This window comes from Aulonocara stuartgranti, assembly GCF_965226115.1.
Source record: "Aulonocara stuartgranti genome assembly, chromosome: 3".
Lineage (NCBI taxonomy): Eukaryota > Metazoa > Chordata > Actinopteri > Cichliformes > Cichlidae > Aulonocara > Aulonocara stuartgranti.
In genome coordinates this window covers 72,884,287-72,905,992 of record NC_138941.1, presented here as the reverse complement: position 1 = coordinate 72,905,992, position 21,706 = coordinate 72,884,287, and the positions used below count along the sequence as shown (strand labels likewise).

Below are 21,706 nucleotides of genomic sequence, written 5' to 3'. Positions count from 1 at the left end.
AAACAGATCCTGAATTCATTTCAATGCTCACAGAGGCCTTAAAACTGCAGCTTTGCTTCAGATTGAGAGTTGAACCTCTGCCATCATGTAGCTCTCAATCCTCACACACATTTAAAGTCAGGGGTTTTTCCCCCGTGTTTTATTGTTTTTACCACAAAGCACTCACTGCTTGTACAAAGTCTGCATCAATGCCTATCGCTCTGAGTCCCTGCATGAACGCGTCTTTACTTCCTGTTAGAAAGTCACAGTTTAGTAAAAAGGCAGCAAGCAACTACAAAGAGACTAAAAAAACACCATATTTGAAGCATCTTCCTTAGTGTGATGCCCCTCCTCCTCCTCCTCCTCTAAATGAGGTGAGAGCATCTGTTCAACTCTGCAGAGGTGGAAGGGTGGAGGAGGTGTGCATGTGTGTTTGTGTGTCACAGGAAGAACGATCTAGTGGTAGGAAGTGGGTGTGGCCTTTAAAGAAGACACTGAGCACAGTTTAAATTTTCTGTTTCCCATTAAACTCGACAAGTGTCGTCTATAAAAAGTCAATTTACATGCTCTAAGCGTGCCATCACACACGTGCACACACAAGCACACAGACACACACTTCACTTCACTGTGCTTCTCCATATAAGGACACACACACACTTGATAGTACTTAAAGTGCAGTAAAGTGTGTGTGAGACTGAGGAGAACACCACTTCCTCTTCTCTCACTCGCTTCGACTTCTTTCAACTTGAGTCAGAAAGCAAGAGTTCAGTTACTGAGGAAGTGTGTGTGTGTGTGTGTGTGTGTGTGTGTGTGTGTGTGTGTGTGTTGTACGTTCTGCTTTAACCTCCATAAATGGTGCCTGAGCTGCAGACTGGAGGCCTCCGGCTTCTCTTTGATTTGCCTGATTGATCAGGGCTGTTCAATCCGAGCGAAGACTCGTCTCTACTGAAAGCTTTCTCACTTCAGCTTGCTTCTCTCTTGCGTCAGAGCACGGCACACAGCCTAAAGAATGAGTTTCAATTTGATTTAATCAGCTCATGATTCTCTAGATGAGCATCACGCCAGATTCCTGCTCTCAATATAACCGATGGAAAGTCCTCGTTCCACAGGAGAGCTGAAAACTAGTCAAGAATCCAGTTTTCTGTTCACTCAGTGTGGATGACTCTTGGTTGTCAACGCAAATCAGTGACACATAATGGCGCCCTGCCACCAGCACATGGTGACCTATGGTCTCTCAGAAATAACAGTCTCTGATCCTTATCTTTGGAGGCCTGCGATGCAGAATATGTTTTGCACGTTGTCTTGCATATTTAAAACTACTGACTTGTCAAGTTTAGTCTCCAAATAGCATGCGGTTAGCTTTAGCTGAAGACTTGGCGGTAACTACCATAAAACAACACTTTAAAAGGAGTTAAATCAGATATCAGATATGATGTGTTTCTCAGTTTGTGTTCTTACCTGTCATGTGGAATGTTGCGTGAACACAGAGACCGTTTGGCGTTTACTGCAGACTGAACTGATTAGTTTGCAGTATTGTGGTGACGTTCGCAGACTGCGGTGTTCATGGTCAAGGTTACTTGAAGGTTACATCAAGTGGCAGACATCAGTCTAAATTTAAGATGACGATGCTGATTAGAGTGGCTCACTGAATTCTGATTTGTATACCACCTTCATACAGTGCTGGAAATCGGCTGTTGAAGCTCATATAACATCTATTTTTAACTTATTGAATTCAGCTGGTTAAAAACTGTCCACAAAGGACAGGAAACCTCAGCAGCAGCAGCAGCAAGTCAGCTGACCACAGCCTGCACACAAAGAGGAATCTACAGGAGCTCACAGTGCAAATTACTCTGTGAAGTGATCATTTTCACCACTCTGCAGGCAATCTAAGGGTTGCCACACCCGCCATATCTCACTTTAAGCTCTGCTAACAACCACAGCATATTGCACAGCTTTCTGTCACTCTGTAGTGTCCAAACTTGTTTCTTTTACAGATTTTTAAATGAACTTTCTGACAGTGCGGATCCTTCAGCCTTCCCTCCTCTGTGATCTGTGAGCATTTCATCTTCATGTCAGCGTGACTCGTTCACTTTGCTTTGCATCAAGGTGTGATGGATATGATACTGCATAGGCAGCATCATGACATGAAGTTTAGTAGCACATGAGTGGGAACAAGAATGAGAGAAGATCAGAGTCTTGTCAAACTGCAGTCTAAGGTAAAATCGAACAAAATGTCAATGAGGTTTGGTTCCTGTTTCCTGCCGCAGAAAGGCAGAAAGAGAGCATTTCCTCAGGGTATGCATATTCTACATGCCGGCCTGTATCAACCTGTCCCTCCCAATTCACCTCACATTTCTTTTCCCTTTGGACCTGACTGATGCTTCAGCATGTTTTTCATTCTTCACAAACCCTTTTGCCTGGAGTCAGAGGTAGAGACCCTGTACCCGTTAGACTTGTTTCCCTTTCTTTGCATGCTGCTGAGGAGCCGGTCCTCCAAGAGATGCAAAACCCTGAAGTTACTCCTCCAGTTCGTGTTACTGATTTCATGAAAACCACTTCATTCATGTTGGTTTGTCGTAAAAGTACACACTGTGACTGGGTGGGAGTACTAGATAGTGATAGCATGACCGTCGTGTTTAAACACGCCGCTGACACACACAGGCCTGAACTAGCTCAGGTATGTGTGTGTGGTCTGTGTGTGTGTTAACCTGAGGTATGCAGCATGTGGGAGCAGATAGAGACGCCATGGCTTTCACTGAATCTGCCTTCTAGGTCACCTCTGCTGAACTGCAGCTCCCACAATGCACTGCAACTGTGGGTGAGGCTGCTGATGTCTAAGGTTAACAGTTGGGGATCAATATAGGTTTACTTTAATACAACGGTCGCGTGTTTTAATGTCTCTGAATGTGAGCTACATCTCAGCCATGGGAGTGGATGTGAAGTGAAACGCGTCAGGAGGAAGTGGTTTGTGTGGGACGACAAGTTTCTCAGCAGCTTCTTGCTCGCTGACGGTTTTAACTGAGCTGCTCACACCTCACAAACCTTCCGCTGCACTCACTCACTAAGAGATTAAGGATAACTAGGTTAGTTACTAACAGTGCAATCTGACCATTAACCCCAGTCCCAGACCTGAGGTTAGCAGAAAATCCTGCAGTGCCTCAGATGTCCACTCGAAGATATCGACCACACAGACTCCCATGTTAAGATGTCCAATTTTACAGCTGAAACAAGCATGTTTATGGCGTGTATTTTGAGATTTGTTCACTCTTATAAGTATTTAATATTATGTCTGATCAGAGAACAAGAACTAAAAGTTCACAAATTACAGCGAGTAAAACACAACAGTCACTGTCAAATATTGTAATTCTCATTTCAAGTTAAAGCGCAATTCACTGTGTTCAATCTTACTGATCAAAACTGCTGCTATATTGTAGGTAGTTGGGGATTTTTTGAGCCAGAAGTGACCAAATTTAGAAAAGAGGTGAGTGGTGCACTCAGCTATTAGCTAATGCTAACAAGCTTGGTTAAAAAGCTACATCCACAGACTGTATGGGAGCACACACACAATCATGTCACACGATGACAGCTGTTAATTAGTGCTCAGTAGCGTTTATGTTACCAAAACTGGAGCTTCATGGACTCTCAGTACAATTATTGACACAGCAGCCATATTATTGTTTTTGATAATTGCATAAAAAATGTTAAAACAGCTCCAACAGCATATACACAGTCCAGAGGTCCAGTTCAGGGAGTCCAGTTAGCTGAGATGGAGTTACAATCTAGCATCTATGCCCACCTGTCCATCAAAGAGGCAACACCCTAATGTAACTTTAAGTATTAATACAATTTCAATATGTTAAATATTAACCTCCCTAATATGTGCTTTTAAAAACAAGACTATAATACAAAGTTGAATAAAAAGCAGAGGACCGATAATAGAGCCGTGTGGAACTCCACAACCTGTCAGAAAACTACATCAAATCAGGCTGTAAATGGGTTTATATCTGCAGTAAAGTTGGACAGTATAACGTGAGTCTATGCTGACTGACTCACTGCTTCAAGTGGATGTTAGAGGAACTGCACGTGCCTTTTTCAGCACTGGAGGTTAATGCTTGGTTAACAGTTCAATTTAATAATGCAGGTCTCTCCACAGAGACGCCGACTGACCGATTACAGCTCAGCGGGTTACAGGACTGATGTTTTAGAGGTTTAAATGAGTGGATGTTTGTGTGCTGATCAAATCACTTCCTTGTTTTTTTTTTTTACTTCCCAGGTGAGTGAGAGAGAGTGACAGAGAGGGGGAGGGGTCGGGCGACTCTCTCACTCAACAGTGACAGTGAGAGAGGAAGCTGCCAGCAGGCTGGGAGTGGTTGGGTGTATAAAAGACAACTCTTCTTCCTTCTTTCTGCATTCGACTGCTCTCTCCCCTCTTCCTCACACCCAAGACTCTACCTGCACAGGTAAGCTAGCGAGCTGTCCCACCTCTCTCTCTCTCTCTCTCTCTCTCTCTCTTTCACACATAGCTAAAGGTAATATTGATTTGGTGCTTGTGAATCGAGGTTATTGATCAGTGTGTGTGTTATTGATCAGGATGTCGTGGCAAGGTTATATTGATAACTTGAAGACGCCCGACCAGAGCGGGACGTGCCCGGTGTCAGAGGCAGCCATCTGTGGAATCACAGCTGGGCAGGAGAGCGTTTGGGCCAGCTCACCCGGCATCCAAGTCACGGTACACACAAACACACACTGTTCCTCTTCCTGCCTCTACAAACTGCTAAATATATGTAAAAAAAAAATGTCCACTTCCTCCTTTAAAGCTTCTGCCAAGAGTTTTCAAACAACCTCACACTTAAAAACTTGCTCAGACTGGTGACATCAACCTGCACAAACTGCCACTCCTTTGGCTCATTTTCTGTTGCTATGAGAAAATTTCTTGGAAACAGCTTCTTATTTTGCATGTCCGTGTCTTCTTCTTGAGCTTTGGGTGTGTTCAGTTTGTTGCCTGTCTAGCTCACTTCCCGCTCTCAGTGCTGTGTTCAGGTGCTGCAGGAAAACACGTGTGCCATACAGGTTTTTTTTTTTAAAAAAGTCAGAAATTTAAAGCTTGGCTTCAAAGGGGAAAGTCACTGAGCAACAAGATGACAATTCTCAGCTCATTGGCTTCTTCCCTTAGCTTTTAATTTTTAAAAGTACAAAGAGAAATGTTTTTTTATGTTTTTTTTTTTAGTTTTGATCTTAGTTCAGGTGTAGAAACAACTTTTCAGGAGTTCAGGAGATGTGTTTAAACTCCCTCGTTTTAACTTTTGCCAGAAAGCACAAACATGCTACAGTACATGTAGTTTTCTGGAAATGGTGGTAATTATAACTGGAAATAAAACACGTGCTATTAAAGGTTTTTAGGTTTTATTTAATTTCCATAAAATAATCTTTCAGTGTGACAAAAAACGTTTCACCTGAGGTGCTCGTTTTTCTACACATTTTGGAAAATGGAAATGGAAAAAGATGAATGCTAATGTCTCAGAGCAGGCTGCGTAACGGTTGTGAGCTTCCGGTAGTTTCCGGGTGTTTGTGCTGTGCGTTTGCTTTAACTACCTTATAAGGAGACAATGCCGAAAAACAGCGAATACAGGAAGACGAGACGATCACTTCTTGTTTCTGAGACACACACACACACACACACACTGAGGTACGGAGTGGAGTGTTGCACAATGTCTCAAACACACACACATGGACACACACGTCTGCAGGATTTGTCTTTTTTACAGTTTGTAAACTTTAAATTGTAAAATTAAAGAAGTTCGTTCCTGCTTTTAAAAACACTCTGTGTGCATTTGCGTGGGTTTGTTACACTCACTAGTGGGCTCCTCTCTGATTGGCTGATGTTTTTTGGGAAGTGGTTTTGCCTGTGCAGGCAGCAGCGTGTGCATTTTGGTGTGTGTGTGTTCATGTCTTGACTTGTCGTCCTCACATTCTTTCCTCCTCGATCTTCCTGCAGCTCCCTTCACTTCTCAGAAAAGTCTCCACAAAAACAGAGCGATGGTTAAATCTCACGTATGAGCTCAGAAACCTGCGGAGCAAAGCTGACAGAAAGCAGGAAGTGTGAATTCAGTTACACGTGAGGCTGAAGCCCGAGCACATCTGAGTTTAAATCAAAAACAGTTGGCGGTGATCAGCTTTGAATCAGACGCTGTGCAGGTTTGTTAATTAAAGAAGGCCTCAGAAAGAGGAAGTCATGCTAAATCTAAGCATGTCAGGTTCATATGTGTAAATGGAGATCTAACGCAGACTGCGTTTAAAGCTACAATGCATGTACTTCCTGGTGAGTTTGAAGGCACTCGAGGCCTCCTTCCTCTCTGAGCCTCACTCACAAAACACGTTTTCTGAGAAATGAAGTGCAGTGAAAACTTTTCCTTCTGAGAAGAAACACTTCAAAAGGTCAAATCTGTCCACGTACATGACAGATGTGAAACTAGCTGTCATCACAGTTCATGTGATTCAGCTCTGCTGCTTCAGAGCAAAGTGCAGCGACAGTTTCTTTGACAGCAGCAATCACGTTTTATTTCTGCAAGTCAACACTTCAACTTCTTCAACCGCATCTCAACTTTCAACAAATACATTTGATTAATAATTTAATTTCAATAATAAAACCAGACTGAAATCCCCAGAAATCCAATGCAGTCCCATAACAGTGTATATTATTATATACTATGATAATAATCTTTTATTTTTAATATAAAAACGTAAAGTAAAGCTTTTCTTTTTATTAGAATTATTGATTATACTGTATTTTTTTATTTTTCTGATTTAAAATAATCTAATTAGCAGTATTAATGATGCAGTTAATAGGTAACTGAAACACAGGATTATTTAATAGATAAATCAATACCTGAAGCTATAAATGTGATGCAGTCCTAAAACCACATTAGATCATTTTTAATTTTCAAGTTAAAAGTATATATATATATATATATATATATATATATATATATATATATATATATATCTCACAGATGCATAATCATGAAAAAATGACTTTAATTGTGATAAATGCATTAAATTAAAACATTTCTGTGACCTCAGAGCTGGTAAAAACACTCTGATTAGTGGATGGTGTCTGAACTAGGCCAGTGAGTCAGCTGTGTCAGTGTGACACACTAACAAAGCTCAGACAAACCAGTAAAACCAGTATCAACAGGCGGCGCAACAAAGTTATTATTTGTTCCGATTCCAGCTGGAAACACACAAACCAATGAGCAAGAATGTCGTTTTTCTCTCTCTCACTTCCTACTCTGCATGCTCACAATGGTCACACCACATTAAATCATGTTTCAATGACTTTAGCTTCCTATTCCGACGCTTGTTTATGATCCTCCGCACACAGCGGCTGCTTTTTTATTGTGAGATTTAAATAAACTCAGGCTGTAAAAGGAGAAGAGCCCATGCTGGTCATGGTGGGTACTTCAAGGTGGCTGGGAATTTGGAGGACTCAGTTAAATAGATCCACTAATCTCTATCTGGCCTCTCCCTTAGAGATAGGGTGAGAAGTTCGGCCATCCGGGAGGGGCTCAGAGTAGAGCAGCTGCTGCTCCACATCGACAGCCAGCTGAGGTGGTTCGGGCATCTGACAAGGATGCCCCCTGGGCGCCTCCTGGGTGAGGTGTTCCAGGCATGTCCCACCGGGAGGAGGCCCCGGGGCAGACCCAGGACACGCTGGAGAGATTATATCTCTCGGCTGGCCTGGGAACGCCTTGGTGTTCCCCCGGATAAGCTGGAGGAGGTGGCTGGGGAGAGGGAGGTCTGGGCCTCTTTGCTTAGGCTGCTGCCCCCGCGACCCAGCCTCAGATAAAGCGGATGAAGATGGTATGGTAATCTCTATCTCTCGCTCTGTTTCCCTTTTTTAGGTCGATGAGATCAAGAAGCTGGGTGCTAACGACCGGTCGAGCTTCGCTCAGAATGGCGTTCACATCGGTGGAGTAAGGTGCCGGCTGATCCGAGACCAGATGGACGTTGACCCAGTCTTTGCGCTGGACCTGAAGACCTCAGCAGACGCCGAAGGAAACACATTCAGCGTATGTGTCGGAAAGGCAAAAACAGGTAAGATGTTCCCGTTGACTCAGCACATTTTTATCCTTTGAATTCACTCCAAATCTCTGAGGCTGACACGCTCCTGCTTTCTGTCTGTCTCTACAGCGATAGTCATAGCCAAGGGCACGAAAGACGCCTCTGGTGGTCAGCTATCCAGCAAGGTGTTCAAAATCGTTGAGTACCTGAGGAAGGCTGGTTATTAGGACAAGACAGTCACCTTCACCACATGAGATGGATGCCACCTCCCGCCTCCCTTCCCCTACCCTCCTCCCTGTGTTTCTACATCTGAGCTTCTTTAGTTTTTTTTTTTTTTTTAAAGTCATTTTCAATCTTCAGGTGTGTTTCCTGCTGTAGAGATGAATCAGTGTTTTCTCTGGTCTAAGTTACCGTGTGGTAGCTTTTAACCTGAGAGTACACCTCATTTTTAACGCAGGAACATAGTGTTACCATTATTTTTCTACAGTGGCGATTGACCAGCGTCCAATCAGAGCTCTGTGAAAACTGATTGCACACTTGAATGAAATAAAAACAAACATGGTTATACTTACATTGTGAGGGTGTCTTTATATGTGTGTGTGTGTGTGTGTGTGTGTGTGTGTGTGTGTGTGTGTGTGTGTGTGTGTGTGTGTGTGTGTGTGTGTGTGTGTGCTTCAAATGTTTTCTACAAACACCTCTTCTTCAGGGGCTGATTTACTGTGCGACACACAGCTAAAAAATAAGGCAGTCTAGTGCACTCATATACCCGCATCACACCTAATATTTGATTAAATATGCCACAACAAGTTGTAGTATTAGTATTACGTACAACTCCTTGTTAGAGCTTATATAGTGTTTAAACAATACACGCACTTTTGTCTTTCTGTATAAGTTGGGCCCATATTGACTCACTGCCTTATCAAGTCTCCTGATCTAAACCTGAACCTCAAAGCCATGTTTGTGTGTTCAAAGAGTGCTCTGAAGGAGAAAAGGCCAACTTTTCCATAAAATACAAAACTTCCTCTTCATACATAAATATCATCACATGCTGAATGTCTTCATTATTCTGGTTTAAAACCTGCACAGGTATGTGTGCACACATCCAAATTGCTTTTTGTACACATTAACATACTGGCTTGTCAAGTCCAAAACTAATTGACTCCAAAACCAGATATGAGCCCTCACACCTCCCGCCTCCCTTCCCTTCACACTCTACTATGAAGCAGAAAAGGCTTTTGTGGCTTTATAAAAAAGGATGAAAAAATGCCCTCCACCTCAAAACCAGGCCAGACTGAATTTGTTTGTTTTCCCTGTGCTTGTTTGGGTTCTCTAGGGGAACTACAGCTTCACCCACAGTCCAAAAACACGTGTGTTGGGTTAACTGTGGGTGTGAACATGACAATGACTGAAAAAGATTCTCATAATGTAGAAACATTCGCATTATTTTGGAGTCAAGCTAAAAATGGCTCTCACAATGAAAACTGTACAAGCCCAGACATGTGTCATCCTACACATGTGTGGGCACATGTTAACCTAGAGGGTTATCATGGCTCTTTAGTCTTTCAAAGGCATGAGGACTCTCTGAAATATCCCTATAATGTAAAAATGTGCTCTTATTTTGATTTAAAAGTAACATAGTAAAAATATACCAAGCATAGCCGCCCACAAATGACTTTTTCTTCTTGAACTCACCCTTTAAATATGATCCCATATGCATAAAGATCCTTATAGTTCTCCCAGAAACCTTGTTAGCATATCAGCACAGACAGCTTAAAAGTAATGTAGAGGAAAACTAAGCAGAAGAGGAATAAAAGTCTTACCTCAGTGAAGAGGTGTGGCTAACTTTAGAGCTTTGTATGATGCACTCTTTCAAATAAATTTTTATTTTAAGGCAGCTGAGAATATCATCTAATTGAAGAAACGGGAAAACATACCTTAGCTTATAAAATGTTTGAAAACACAGACCAAACACACTAGTACTGAATGTGCTTTATAGGGACCGATCGGCTGACCTCTGACCTGTAGACAAGAGCTGAAATGCTAAAAACTGCAGTTCCTGTAATGTCCACTCGGGCCTCCAACAGTAATTCAGTCCCCATGATCTCCCAAGTTAAAATGTCCAAACGTAGAACTGAAGTAAACATGTTTGTACAAGATGCCCAAAAAGGCTGATCTCTGTGCCCGTGTGGTGCACTCATTCAGTCCATGGACGCGACTTTATAACCCTGCAAGATGACATTTGATTAATAATTTCTAAAAAGATCAACATGGCACCAGCCAAAAACCCTTACAAACACTCTGCTGTTCACCTTTTAGTTGGAGACCTTTGTAAACACGAGTCCCCACAGGTGTATAAAAACAAACATCTGTGTATGTGGTTAAAAGGCAACATAAATTATTACTGCTAAGAGTAGTACAACTAAAAGTGGTGTTATTGAAATATAAAATTGTGAACTTCTAGTGCAACATGTGATTTTGTTGCTATAGTACTGCAGCCCCCTCGTACTGCTGCAGAACTACAGTTACACGTCACGGTGAAGTTAAGCGACAAACTTCCACTTTACTGACACAGACAGTACGATCAAATGCTGCAGGAGAACTTACACTATGTGTCATATACAGAGTGTGCCCCTCCCCCACCACTCCAGTAAAGTGCAGTTATATTTAGTAAAGGCACCGGGGACGCTGGACAGGCCGCCGTGTAGCCACTCGGTGTGTGTGAAGTACAGTTAAAGGTGAGCGTAAAGGGTAAGGTGTGTGTGTGTGTGTGCTGGGGTTACTGCCCTTTGCAGTGACTGCTGAGCTGGTCTCACATTTCCCCTTTAGATGAACTTTAACCTTCTCTGTGAGCGTTAGGGACCATCACTCTTGTTCACCCCACAGCATAACAGTCATTCAGCACACTGAGAGTAAAACTGGGCCCCACAAAAAGACTTTTTCCCCTTCATTCTTGTGATGTTTTGAACTAATTTGTGCCTTTTTTCACTGGATTATGGTAGAAATGTAAACTTTTGTTTCCTTTGTGGCTTTTGTTTAAGAGGAAAGTCCTCTGTGAAAGTTCATGTCACACCAGTTCGCACAAATGATGAACGAAATCGTTTCATTTAATCAGTCTGCTGGATTTCAACAGTTGGGCTGTATTTTGAAACCTTTCTGAACTCGTACCTGTGTTCAGTGATCAGCTGCTGCAGCTGCCCGTGTCGCCATGCACCTGTGAGTCAAAGAGGCCACGCCTGTAAAAATGCAAACTTTAAGCTTTAATGCAATTTAAATATGCAGATACAGTCGTTAAACCTCACCAGTCTGAGCTTGTGTACCTGAAACGACTGCAGGTTTCCGCTGCTGTCAACCAAAGAGACACGTTTTCTAATCACAGATGGGACTGAAACACTAAACCAGGAAACCACTGAGGTGTAAACACCTTTAACATCTTTGCATTTAAGCACAATTAAATCAGGTACACACAAAAAAGACACATAAAAAAAGCAGAAATCAAATGGGAATTTAAGAGGTTTCAGGTTTTTTTTATTATGTGTATTTTTTAATGAAAGTCAGAATAAGAAAAACCTCGTTGCCCTTTAAAGATGAGGGACATAAAACAGAGTTAAACTGGGTAACTTTTACTTAAAAGTAATCGGTCTAAACAGTTGGAGTGCCCTCTGAGACGAAATAAACGCCTCTTTTTATTTAGCCTCCACATGCTCAGCACACTGACGGCTTCCTCAGAGTAAAGGCCGTCCTCTCTGTCATCAGGGATTTCGTTTCTTTAGGTTTTCCTCTGAATAAATATTAAACCTTAACAAACTGCTTATTTGACAAATTAACATGTGATGTTTTCCCTCAGATGAGCCGGAGCTCTGGGGTTCTGTGAGCGCCACAGTGATTTTAAAGTTTTAGATTAGATCATGCACACAGAGCCACATTTGTTTAACGATTCTTGTGTTTGAAAGCATTAAATTAAACAGTGATGATAGCACTCGAGTGTTCGAGTCGCAGCACTTCCTGGATTCAAATCGTCTCTGCAGATATAAAATCAAAGAGCAGTTCCTTTTAAAGCAGCACAGCCGGTCCTGATTATTATTTATTATTACTGTTAAAGAGGTGGTTTTATACATTTCTTACATTATTTTCAGACTTTTCCATTTCATTTTCATTATTATTATGTATGTATTTTGTTATCTACCTGAGCTCTCCTGCCTTTGCTTTGTGGTGTTGCAGGCTGTGTTTAATGTTTTGGCTGCAGTAACACGGGCACTTAATGACTTTTGGGTTAAATAAAGATTATATCACACTGTTGGTCCAGTGCATCCATGTCCCCTGAAGTCTTTAAGCTCTTATTTCAGAGCAACTGACGGACAGAAACATTCATTGTACCCGAGTTTAGAGACTTCCTGGATTGTGTTACGCTGCTGGTGATTTTCCTTTTGACTCTTTGGGAAGCACTAGAAATGTGTGTGTTCAGGAAGTATTTACATATCTGAGCATGTTACGCTAGGACTGCAGTCCAAACTTACACAGCCTCAGATTAAGGCTCTTATAATTATGTTTGGAGACGGCAAACAGCAGTGAGGATCTGATGATTAACTACAGCCGGGAGGTTTTTCTGTTTGCCTCCGTCCTGTCACATGCACACACTCCCTCCGTCCTCCTCCTCCTCCTTCTGCTGCAGCTGCAGGGAGAGGCTATAAAAACCCTGCTGGGGGACAGACAGACACTTTCCACGTCAGTCGGACAGTCAGACAGACGACCCCCTCTTCTTGCTCGCTGCCTCTGAACAGGTAAGCTGGGACGGCAGACAGCTGAGGGCTCTGCTTGGAGCTCTTTTAAGTAACTTCCTGTTTGTGTCCGGCTCAGACTGCTTCTGGTTTGGTGGCATGCGTTTTAGACTTTTACTCTGAAAGCTCAGTTTGCAGAAGTTCTCCTGAGGTGCTAACTTAAATAAGTTCCTGTTTATGGCAGGAAGGGGAACAAAGTTTGAAAGGTTTGACTTTGAGTGGGCTGAAGGTCACAGAGCTGACAGACAGACGTGAGAGGCTCAAAGTCCGTGGACGGACGGACACCCTCCATGTGCTCACAGGGAGCTTTAAATGTGACTCTTTAGCATTTAAAAGTCCTCCTGAGCTCAGATCTGCACACATTTAAGCAGGTTATATAAACTCCAAGCAACACTTCCTGAATCTGACTTTTCACCTTAAAGGAAAAGGTTTTATTACATTTTGAAAAGACTTCTGTTCTGTTGACTTTCTACTTGCTGAGTGACTTTGATTCATCTGTAGTGTAACGCTTGGCTTTCTGTGTGATAACTTTTACACTTGGAGACATTTTATTGTGTTATTGGTTCATTTCTTGTTTGTTTAGCAGGCTGAAACAAAGTGTCCCTAAACCTGCCCCGCTGCTAGGCTGCTAAGGCTCATTCAGCCAATAAAAGATGTTTTCATTCGTCCCACATGGTCTAGCAGCAGACTTCACTCAAAGCTAATGATCACAGGTGGTTTAAACGTGACCTGCTGGGTGTCTAAATGGCCACTCTGCACCTTAAAATGAGGCGTAGCCTCCCCTCAGGGGTCTGGGAGACAGGGGTGTGGTTTAAGGGGGGGGCACTAATCCTTCAAAATGATGTTTCTGTATCAAAGCAGCCATGTGTGGACTAGTCTGTCCCCCTGAATGCATCACTGTAAATATAACTAATGTGAGCGCTCATGGACTTAAAGCTATTGTGCTAATTATCGATGTAAAGCCCCCTCCCCATCGTCCTTCAGTGGTCTGATGTTTGAGATATTACATACTGGTGACCCAGTCTGTATGTTAAAACTCATGCTTCTCCACGGCTGACCAACAGTGAGCAGGAGCAGCTCACAGACCCGTGGTGCCACATGCTTGATCTCATGTGAGCTGTTCTGTTACTCACTAGACTTGAATGTATTCACAGCTGACTCCAGAAAGCATGTTGGCCACTTGCTGGGCCTGCATGTAGTAAAAACCAATGAAGGTGCCTTTCTCATCATTTTATTTCTAACCATAAACCGATAAACATACTTATGCTTGAGTAACTTAATAATATGATTGGCTTTGCATTGTGAGAGTTAGTTATAGCCTCTTGTATGCTGTTAAGGCCAGAAGCTGCAGAGGTGAGTGTCTTGGGTTTGACGGCTGAAAGTCCTGATGAACAAAGCTACCTAAAAACTGTTTTTAGTGGTCAGCGTTATTGTGATGCCTTTTAAAGAAACGTGAGAAGACTGTGAAATGAGTAGTTGGTGTGCATTTAAGTGTCCTCAGTCAGCTTTAATTCGCTCAGTTTTCAGCACACCCAGCATGAACAGGCCTCGTTCCATCTGCCTGAGACGTTTAACGGTAGCTCATGATAACAAAACGGGGTTTTAACAGATTTCCCCTAAAAGTTTAAAGACTTCAGTGACTCATCTGCTTGGACTTGACATAGGATCAAAACAACATCTAGGTGCTCAGATGTACCCAACCTGTGTACAGGAAAAACACTTTAATTCTTCGAAGGATCAGCGACTTCAGAATTTGGTTGGAGCTGCTGTGCCTCGTGTTTAACAGACTTTGTCAGACTGCCGCTGTTATAGTCAGTTTATTCATTCTGAAAGCAGACCTGCAGATCTGAAAGAGGCTGGCTGACCCACACTCATCTGCAGCCAAATTCAACTCTAAGCAGGTGTACAGTGTTTGTAAAAGCCATCAGGGGTTTGGAGTGTACTGTAAGAGCTCAGCTGTTCAAATGGCATCTGCCCAGACACACTCTTACATAACACGCAGCAGATGTGACGGACGCTCTGAACCTGCTCACACAGTTGGACCAGAACACTTTTACTACAGCAGCTTTTCTCAGTGTGCACAGAATCAGAAGAGCTTGCTGTATGAGACCTAGCAACCAGATAAAGCCCAGTCCTTCAGCTGTGAGGTGAAGTGGGTCATGCACGGTGGAGGCTAATATCAGCTCAGTCAGAAATGCCTCTTCAAATGTCACAAGCATTAAGAGTCTGTGTAACTCAAGAACAGCAGGGAGGAAGTCATGACCTCTGCAGAAAGGTCAGGGGAAAAGTCAAAGGCTCCCACACGGCTGGTGTTGGTATAAATAACCCAGCCAGACTATGATACCCCCCTCGTGCCTGCAGAATGGTCTCTCCCATTCTTCTGTTGAGCCCTGTAGCTGTCAGTCAGGAGTGCAGGGCTGTGATTGGTTGTGTGGGTGGAGTCTGATAAGAAAGGGCATCATGGAGGCATCATGGCATTAAACAGGATTTCTGCAGCAGGTCTCTCACTCAATCTGACCTCTTCACGGGGATTTTTTTTTTTTTTTTTTAGTAACATGTCAAATTTCAGATTAAACAAATGTTTGACCCAGTGCGGATGACACTTCTATAAAAGATTCTTTGTATTTGAACTAATCACCTGGTTCTCTTCCCCCTTCAGTCAGGATGTCTATCACCAAGATCCACGCTCGTGAGATTCTGGACTCCAGGGGAAACCCCACAGTGGAGGTGGACCTGTGGACAGCCAAAGGTGAGCAGCTGTCACTTTGACCATGACGCACTTCCTGTTTGCAGCGAGTTCAGTAACCTGACGGTCAAACTTCACCTCAGGTCTGTTCAGGGCTGCTGTTCCCAGCGGCGCTTCAACCGGAGTCCATGAGGCTCTGGAGCTTCGTGACGGAGACAAGAGCCGCTACCTGGGCAAAGGTGGGAGGAGTCAAGTGTGTGGGGCTGGGGATAGCATTAATGCTACTTTTAGCGTAGCTGCTAACACCTGTGTTTCCCTGCAGGTACCGTCAAGGCTGTGGAGCATGTCAACAAGGAGATTGCCCCCAAGCTGATTGAGAAGGTATCCGTTAAGTTGGATTGCTGATGTTAGCTTGATGCTAATACACTTTAACTACTGCAGGGATTCACTGCAGGCTAATGGTACTTCATCCCATCTGTACAGAAACTCAGCGTCGTCGAGCAGGAGAAGATCGACAAGTTCATGCTGGAGTTGGATGGCACTGAAAACAAATGTAAGGACTTAGAAACTCGCCTCATAAAAGTAGTTGAATTTAAGATTTGTTTCTTCCATGTTTTTACATAAAAGGGTGGCGACGTAAAATGGCAAATTCTTTTAAAACCAGTCCAAACAATATTAGGTTATAAGAACTGGGTAAACAAAATATTTAACAGGAAATGAACTGCTGAAGTGAAAACAAAGCTGGAAGCACTGCTTTCTTTGGCATTTATACAGGTATACTGGTGCACCCGTCTATATAGCCTGAAATAAATGTGCCATCTGACAGATTTCTTAATATTTCATTAAGATTTGTGGTCCTCTGACATTGTAACTGATTCAGGTGAACACCTGGTATGGACTCTGAGGATCACCATTCATGTTAACTTGCTGGGCATGAGGAAATTAAGAAATTCCACTGCACTTAAAGTTGTGTCTGCCAAGTTTGTGTACTGAAGGATGGGACTTTAATAAATGACTGTAATAACTTCAACCTGAGTCCATGGACTCAACAATCTGTTTAACCTTTCTAGTGGCAGGTTAAAATCAGCTCTTCACTAGCAAGAAGAATATTTCAACCCACAATTATATTTGAGAAACCCTCAAATCGTGTAAAGGAAAGTCAATTGACATCCCTCGAGTCGTGGTTTAACACTCTTCATGCTTCATTCATGTACTGAATGTATTCAAATGTTATATTTATACTTAACTTTTGGGGAAACACAGATGAGTTCAAACAACTTGGAGGATTTCTTGACCCTCTTTACCTGGTAGTTTGGCCGTACTGTGCAACTGTATGCAGATTGTTTTGAAGCAAGGATGTCTGATTCTTTGTTTGCAGCCAAGTTTGGTGCCAATGCCATCCTGGGTGTGTCGCTGGCTGTCTGTAAAGCTGGAGCAGCAGAGAAAGGAGTTCCCCTCTACCGCCACATTGCTGACCTTGCTGGTCACAAAGATGTCATCCTACCTGTGCCTGTGAGTGGGAGGGGCTTGTGCTTAAGTGAAGTGGAAAACTGGCTTTAAAGACCCAAACTTCTTGACTCAACTTTACTTATATTTTTATTTAATTTTTTTATTTAGTTTGCTATTAACGTGCAAGCCTATGGGAAATTTGTAGTGAGCCTCTGGACAATTTTTATTGTGCACCAGATTTTTATTTTCAATTCAGTGGTTTCATTTAAGCTCCAGAGGTGTTTTGTAACTTATGTTTGGGTAGTTTGCATATGGATGGTATTTTTAGAATCTTTCTCTTTCTGCAGGCCTTTAATGTGATTAATGGTGGTAGCCATGCTGGAAACAAACTGGCCATGCAGGAGTTCATGATCCTGCCAGTTGGAGCCTCCAACTTCCATGAGGCCATGAGGATTGGAGCTGAGGTTAAACCCTGCCCTCTTGCAATGTTTCTGCTATGAACGGTAAAACCGATGTCTAACTGTTTAAATACTTTGTTTTCAGGTCTACCACAACCTGAAGAATGTCATCAAAGCTAAATATGGAAAAGATGCCACCAACGTGGGAGATGAGGGAGGCTTCGCTCCAAACATCCTGGAGAATAATGAGGGTGAGAGCTGCACGTGACCACGCAGTGACGTTATGTAGTTTATCTTGGGACTGATGTGACTGCTAATGCAATAGAATTTAAAGCAGACTTGTGTGTATTGCTGCTGCTTCAGTTAGTCAGACAGTTAAATTAACCAGTGGTTGAGCTGATTACTAGAAAACTAATAATACACATTTGGCACAACTCAAGGTTGAAGTTATTATGACTTCTAACAATGAGAGTTTGTGTTCACAGCTCTGGAGCTGTTGAAGAGTGCCATCGAGAAGGCCGGTTACCCTGACAAAATCATCATTGGCATGGACGTGGCCGCCTCAGAGTTCTTCCGCAATGGAAAGTACGACCTGGACTTCAAGTCCCCCGATGACCCCTCTAGACACATTTCTGGTGAAAAGCTGGGTGACCTCTACCGCAGCTTTATCAAGAACTACCCTGGTAAGATTGACTAGAGCTGCTGCTATGACCACTGAATGACTTCAGAACATACAGTGATGATCTGTTCGCATCCTGAATGTAGACAAGATGTGTTTAGCCATGACCTTTGAGAAACTGCAGTGAATTTGGACAACTAAACCAATGTTGCACTGATGTGTCAAATTGAGCTTGAGATTTGACTTTGATTTATGGTCTTCAAATGTCTTTCACAAACCTAGGAAACAAAACTAATTCTGTAGCTTTGAGTCTGTGGTTTAACCGAATGTCTTTGGAATGGAATATATTGGTCTCTTAAAGCATTTAAATTTCAAACAAGGCTGCCAAGTATGAAACTCAAATTCCTTTTTGAATACTTGGATCAGAAGTATTCAAAATGTTTACTTGGTTTAGTTCACTTGAGCTCTTGAGGGAGTGAAATAAGCCTTTTGAGTTCAGGAAGTGGTCAGGCTGCCTTCTTGTTCATTGCAGGAAAAATGCTCTAAAATCTCTCTAGAGAGGTTCTAAATTTATTTTTTCCATTTAAAAATGTGTGATGTTCAACTGATAATTTGGAGAACCACAAAGATTTGTGCAGTGTGCACATTTCCAATTGAATTCATGTAACTGTTAAGCACCGTAGCATCATTGAGCCTGTTGGGTGTCTGTGGCATTTCTACTGTGGAAACTTTCTCCTCAGTGTCTCTCTTTCTCCAGTCCAGTCCATTGAGGACCCATTTGACCAGGATGACTGGGAGCAGTGGGCTAAATTCACTTCTTCTGTAGACATCCAGGTGAGGTGCACACAGGCATGCAGACATGTGACACAACCTCACTGTCATTCGATTTCTTCTTTTTTTTTTTTTTCCTCTTTGCCACAATCATTGGCATCCCTAGACGTTTGTTAGCCTTGTGGAATCTCAAGTATACAAGCTGGTTCTTCCTGGAAGAACTCAAGGAAAACCTTCAGTAACGGGAATATAGTGTTACTATAGTAACACGTCGGTTTTTCTGCTCTAATCAGATCGTAGGCGACGACTTGACTGTCACCAACCCAAAGAGGATCCAGCAGGCAGTGGACAAGAAGGCCTGCAACTGTCTGCTGCTGAAAGTCAACCAGATTGGCTCTGTCACCGAGTCCATCCAGGCGTAAGACACCAATCAGTCGTTTTAGTCCACATTAACATTTTCTGCGTAAAGTTAATTAAATGTATCTGCCTGTCAGATGTAAGCTGGCTCAGAGCAGCGGCTGGGGTGTGATGGTTAGCCATCGCTCCGGAGAGACTGAAGACACCTTCATCGCTGACCTGGTGGTTGGACTTTGCACTGGACAGGTATTTAAACTTCATCAGACAGTCTCAGTGAGATTAATGTGTTCACAAAGAATAATTGAAGTTTTTGTTCATTAAAAACAAAAAATGCCCCTTAAAGTCATTTGAAAAAGCCAGACTGCTCACACATGGCTGGTCAATCTACTGCTTCATGTATTTGAGCTTGAATGAAAGATTTAAGATCATTTTGAAGCAAAATTGTAAGAAAATCACTTGAATCTTAACTGCTGGGTGTGTGCAAAATGCCTTGATAATCAAGGACTGATATGAACACTGATTATCTACAGAGGTCTGACTCAAAATGAAAATTGAAGTGCATCAGTACTTATAAGACCCAAAGTTTTGAGTCTTGTGGGAAAATCACTGGTCAGTTGCAGGCAGAAGAATAAATGTGACTTGTGCCTTTTTTAAATAAGTGGTTGCATAAAAGCAGGGAAACCACTATTGAACTGTCTGGTCCTATTTCTGATTAAATGTGCTGGGTAGGAAACTGGGTCACTACAACTCCAGTGCTGATCTCATTCTACTGTTTCTTTCAGATTAAAACCGGTGCCCCCTGCAGGTCAGAACGTCTGGCCAAATACAACCAGCTGATGAGGTAAGAACTTTAGGATTTTTGTCATTCTCAGGCTAGTAGACGTTTAAGAAAAACAAAGCACAGCTAATCATGACCTCTGACTTGCAGGATTGAGGAGGAGCTTGGAGGCAAGGCCAAGTTCGCTGGCAAAGACTTCCGCCACCCAAAGATCAACTAAAGCACCATGCTGCCTTCCTGTCGCTGTGGCAACTGACTGACACCTGATGACCCCAGAAGGCTCTTGCCCCTTTCCACTGGGGGTGAGGGGTTAGAGGTCATAGTGGGCTTGACTGTCTCTCTAGATGTAATTCCATTAATGATGTTTTCTATACAAAAGACAAACATTAAAGAGTGAAAAGGAAACATCTCCGAGTTTAATTCATTTAGGCTGCTTATAGTCTTTTTACATTCAAACTTCTTAAAGAGCTGAGCTCTTCAATGCATCATGCATGTACAGATCCTCACCAGCAATGGTGAACAAAACTCATTCAGAACAAGCTTCTGCTTGACGTGAACAACTAATCGCTTCCTAATAGGAAAGACTGATATTCTGAAGTTTTCCTTCAGCTTTCCACCTCAAAATCCTCAGGTGTGCTTCAAATGTGTTTCTGTAACTCCTACAAATCAAATGGAAGTTATCAAGCCAAACACCAACAAACAAAATAAACTTTTGGTTGGACAAAGGTTCTGGGTTCATGTCCCCTTGTTGGCTGGGTTCTTTAGTTTTCTCCCTCCCATTGACATTTCTATTTGGTTAATGTATATCAGCATTTTTAGCCACCCAACAATTATCTGAACTGCATCAGTAAAAAGGCAGCCTGGATAACACAGCAGTCATTAATGGGTTTTATCAAAGCTGATTCCAGCCGTGAGGCGTTCTCATAGTGACCAACATGGACCAGACAATCTCTGGGCTTGGCTAGGTGATTGATCAGCATCTGTTTAATGAGATCTGACACAAATGGATCCAAAAGGCTGAAGAACTCGTTTAGGAATCAACATCTGTGAATCTACTTCCTGTCTGAGTGTTTTGGGTTTTTTTTTCCTCTGGTCTGTACGATCATTTTGACAATTTGAAGATGGGGCTATCATCCAACAAGGTCTTCAAAGACTACTTGGTGATGTCAAACTGACAAATGCTTTATAACTAGACAACTACAGTGGTTTAAAAATAAAACGAGTGTTATCAACATGAAGTACTTTATAAATAAAGTGTAATTTGACACCTCCTGCAAGCTCTGATCAACCCGAAAGGTTAAGTTGATAATGCTACAGAGTTTCTTCCTGACGACACGGGGACTGATGTAGGGCCATTCAAATATGTCACACATGAGCTGACCTCTTAGGTTTCATATCTACCTTTCGCGTTCAGCCTAAAACATGAGACTAAGCTTCCTGGTTAGAAATAGTGTAGTATATTATATCATGTCATTATCCGTGTCCAGTTATTTAGAAATAATATTCCTACATAATGTTTGTAATGAATTAAAGTTCTGTCTTGTTACACATGTGATTTTTATTGTGCTACAAACTAAAAGAGGATTTGAAAAGAAAACGTTTCTCGGTCTTATCTATAAGATTAAGACAAACATTTAAAACCCTTGTGTTTGTCAAAATAGTTAGCCATATAAGCATCAGTGAATATCTTAGCTTGCGTGATCTCTACAGATAAGCTTTGAGTGTTAGATAAGGGGCTGGTTTTCATGCCATTAGGCTGCACATTCAGTGTTGTTATACCATGAAAGTACATAAGGATTGAGCAATGCATCTAAAGGGGAAGTGGATGAGCTG

General features: G+C 42.4%; 3 protein-coding genes across 3 annotated transcripts in view; all 3 read left to right on the top strand.

Moving 5' to 3' along the window:
* LOC309703685 (stress-associated endoplasmic reticulum protein 1) overlaps window positions 1-21,706 on the top strand; it is a 157,608-nt gene that overhangs the window by 120,272 nt on the left and 15,630 nt on the right. The window lies entirely within an intron of this gene.
* Window positions 4,306-8,611, top strand: pfn1 (profilin 1). The gene is made up of 4 exons (XM_082528620.1): window positions 4,306-4,439; window positions 4,570-4,708; window positions 7,881-8,073; window positions 8,170-8,611. Exons 2-4 carry the CDS (start codon window positions 4,571-4,573, stop codon window positions 8,265-8,267), a joined length of 429 nt encoding a protein of 142 aa, XP_082384746.1. The 5' UTR covers window positions 4,306-4,439; window position 4,570; the 3' UTR covers window positions 8,268-8,611.
* On the top strand, window positions 12,687-20,278 carry eno3 (enolase 3, (beta, muscle)). Its single transcript, XM_082528489.1, has 14 exons — window positions 12,687-12,818; window positions 15,475-15,564; window positions 15,645-15,740; window positions 15,824-15,882; window positions 15,985-16,054; window positions 16,880-17,013; window positions 17,298-17,414; window positions 17,494-17,599; window positions 17,834-18,031; window positions 18,725-18,801; window positions 19,032-19,156; window positions 19,233-19,341; window positions 19,878-19,936; window positions 20,024-20,278. Exons 2-14 carry the CDS (start codon window positions 15,480-15,482, stop codon window positions 20,091-20,093), a joined length of 1,305 nt encoding a protein of 434 aa, XP_082384615.1. The 5' UTR covers window positions 12,687-12,818; window positions 15,475-15,479; the 3' UTR covers window positions 20,094-20,278.

Bases quoted from the DNA above. Each gene is read 5' to 3' on its own strand.
- pfn1 (XM_082528620.1), top strand. From the start codon at position 4,571: ATGTCGTGGCAAGGTTATATTGATAACTTGAAGACGCCCGACCAGAGC. The intron at 4,709-7,880 runs GTACACACAAAC...TCCCTTTTTTAG, and splicing joins CACCCGGCATCCAAGTCACG to GTCGATGAGATCAAGAAGCT. The intron at 8,074-8,169 runs GTAAGATGTTCC...CTGTCTCTACAG, and splicing joins TGTCGGAAAGGCAAAAACAG to CGATAGTCATAGCCAAGGGC.
- eno3 (XM_082528489.1), top strand. From the start codon at position 15,480: ATGTCTATCACCAAGATCCACGCTCGTGAGATTCTGGACTCCAGGGGA. The intron at 15,565-15,644 runs GTGAGCAGCTGT...ACTTCACCTCAG, and splicing joins GGACCTGTGGACAGCCAAAG to GTCTGTTCAGGGCTGCTGTT. The intron at 18,032-18,724 runs GTAAGATTGACT...CTCTTTCTCCAG, and splicing joins CTTTATCAAGAACTACCCTG to TCCAGTCCATTGAGGACCCA.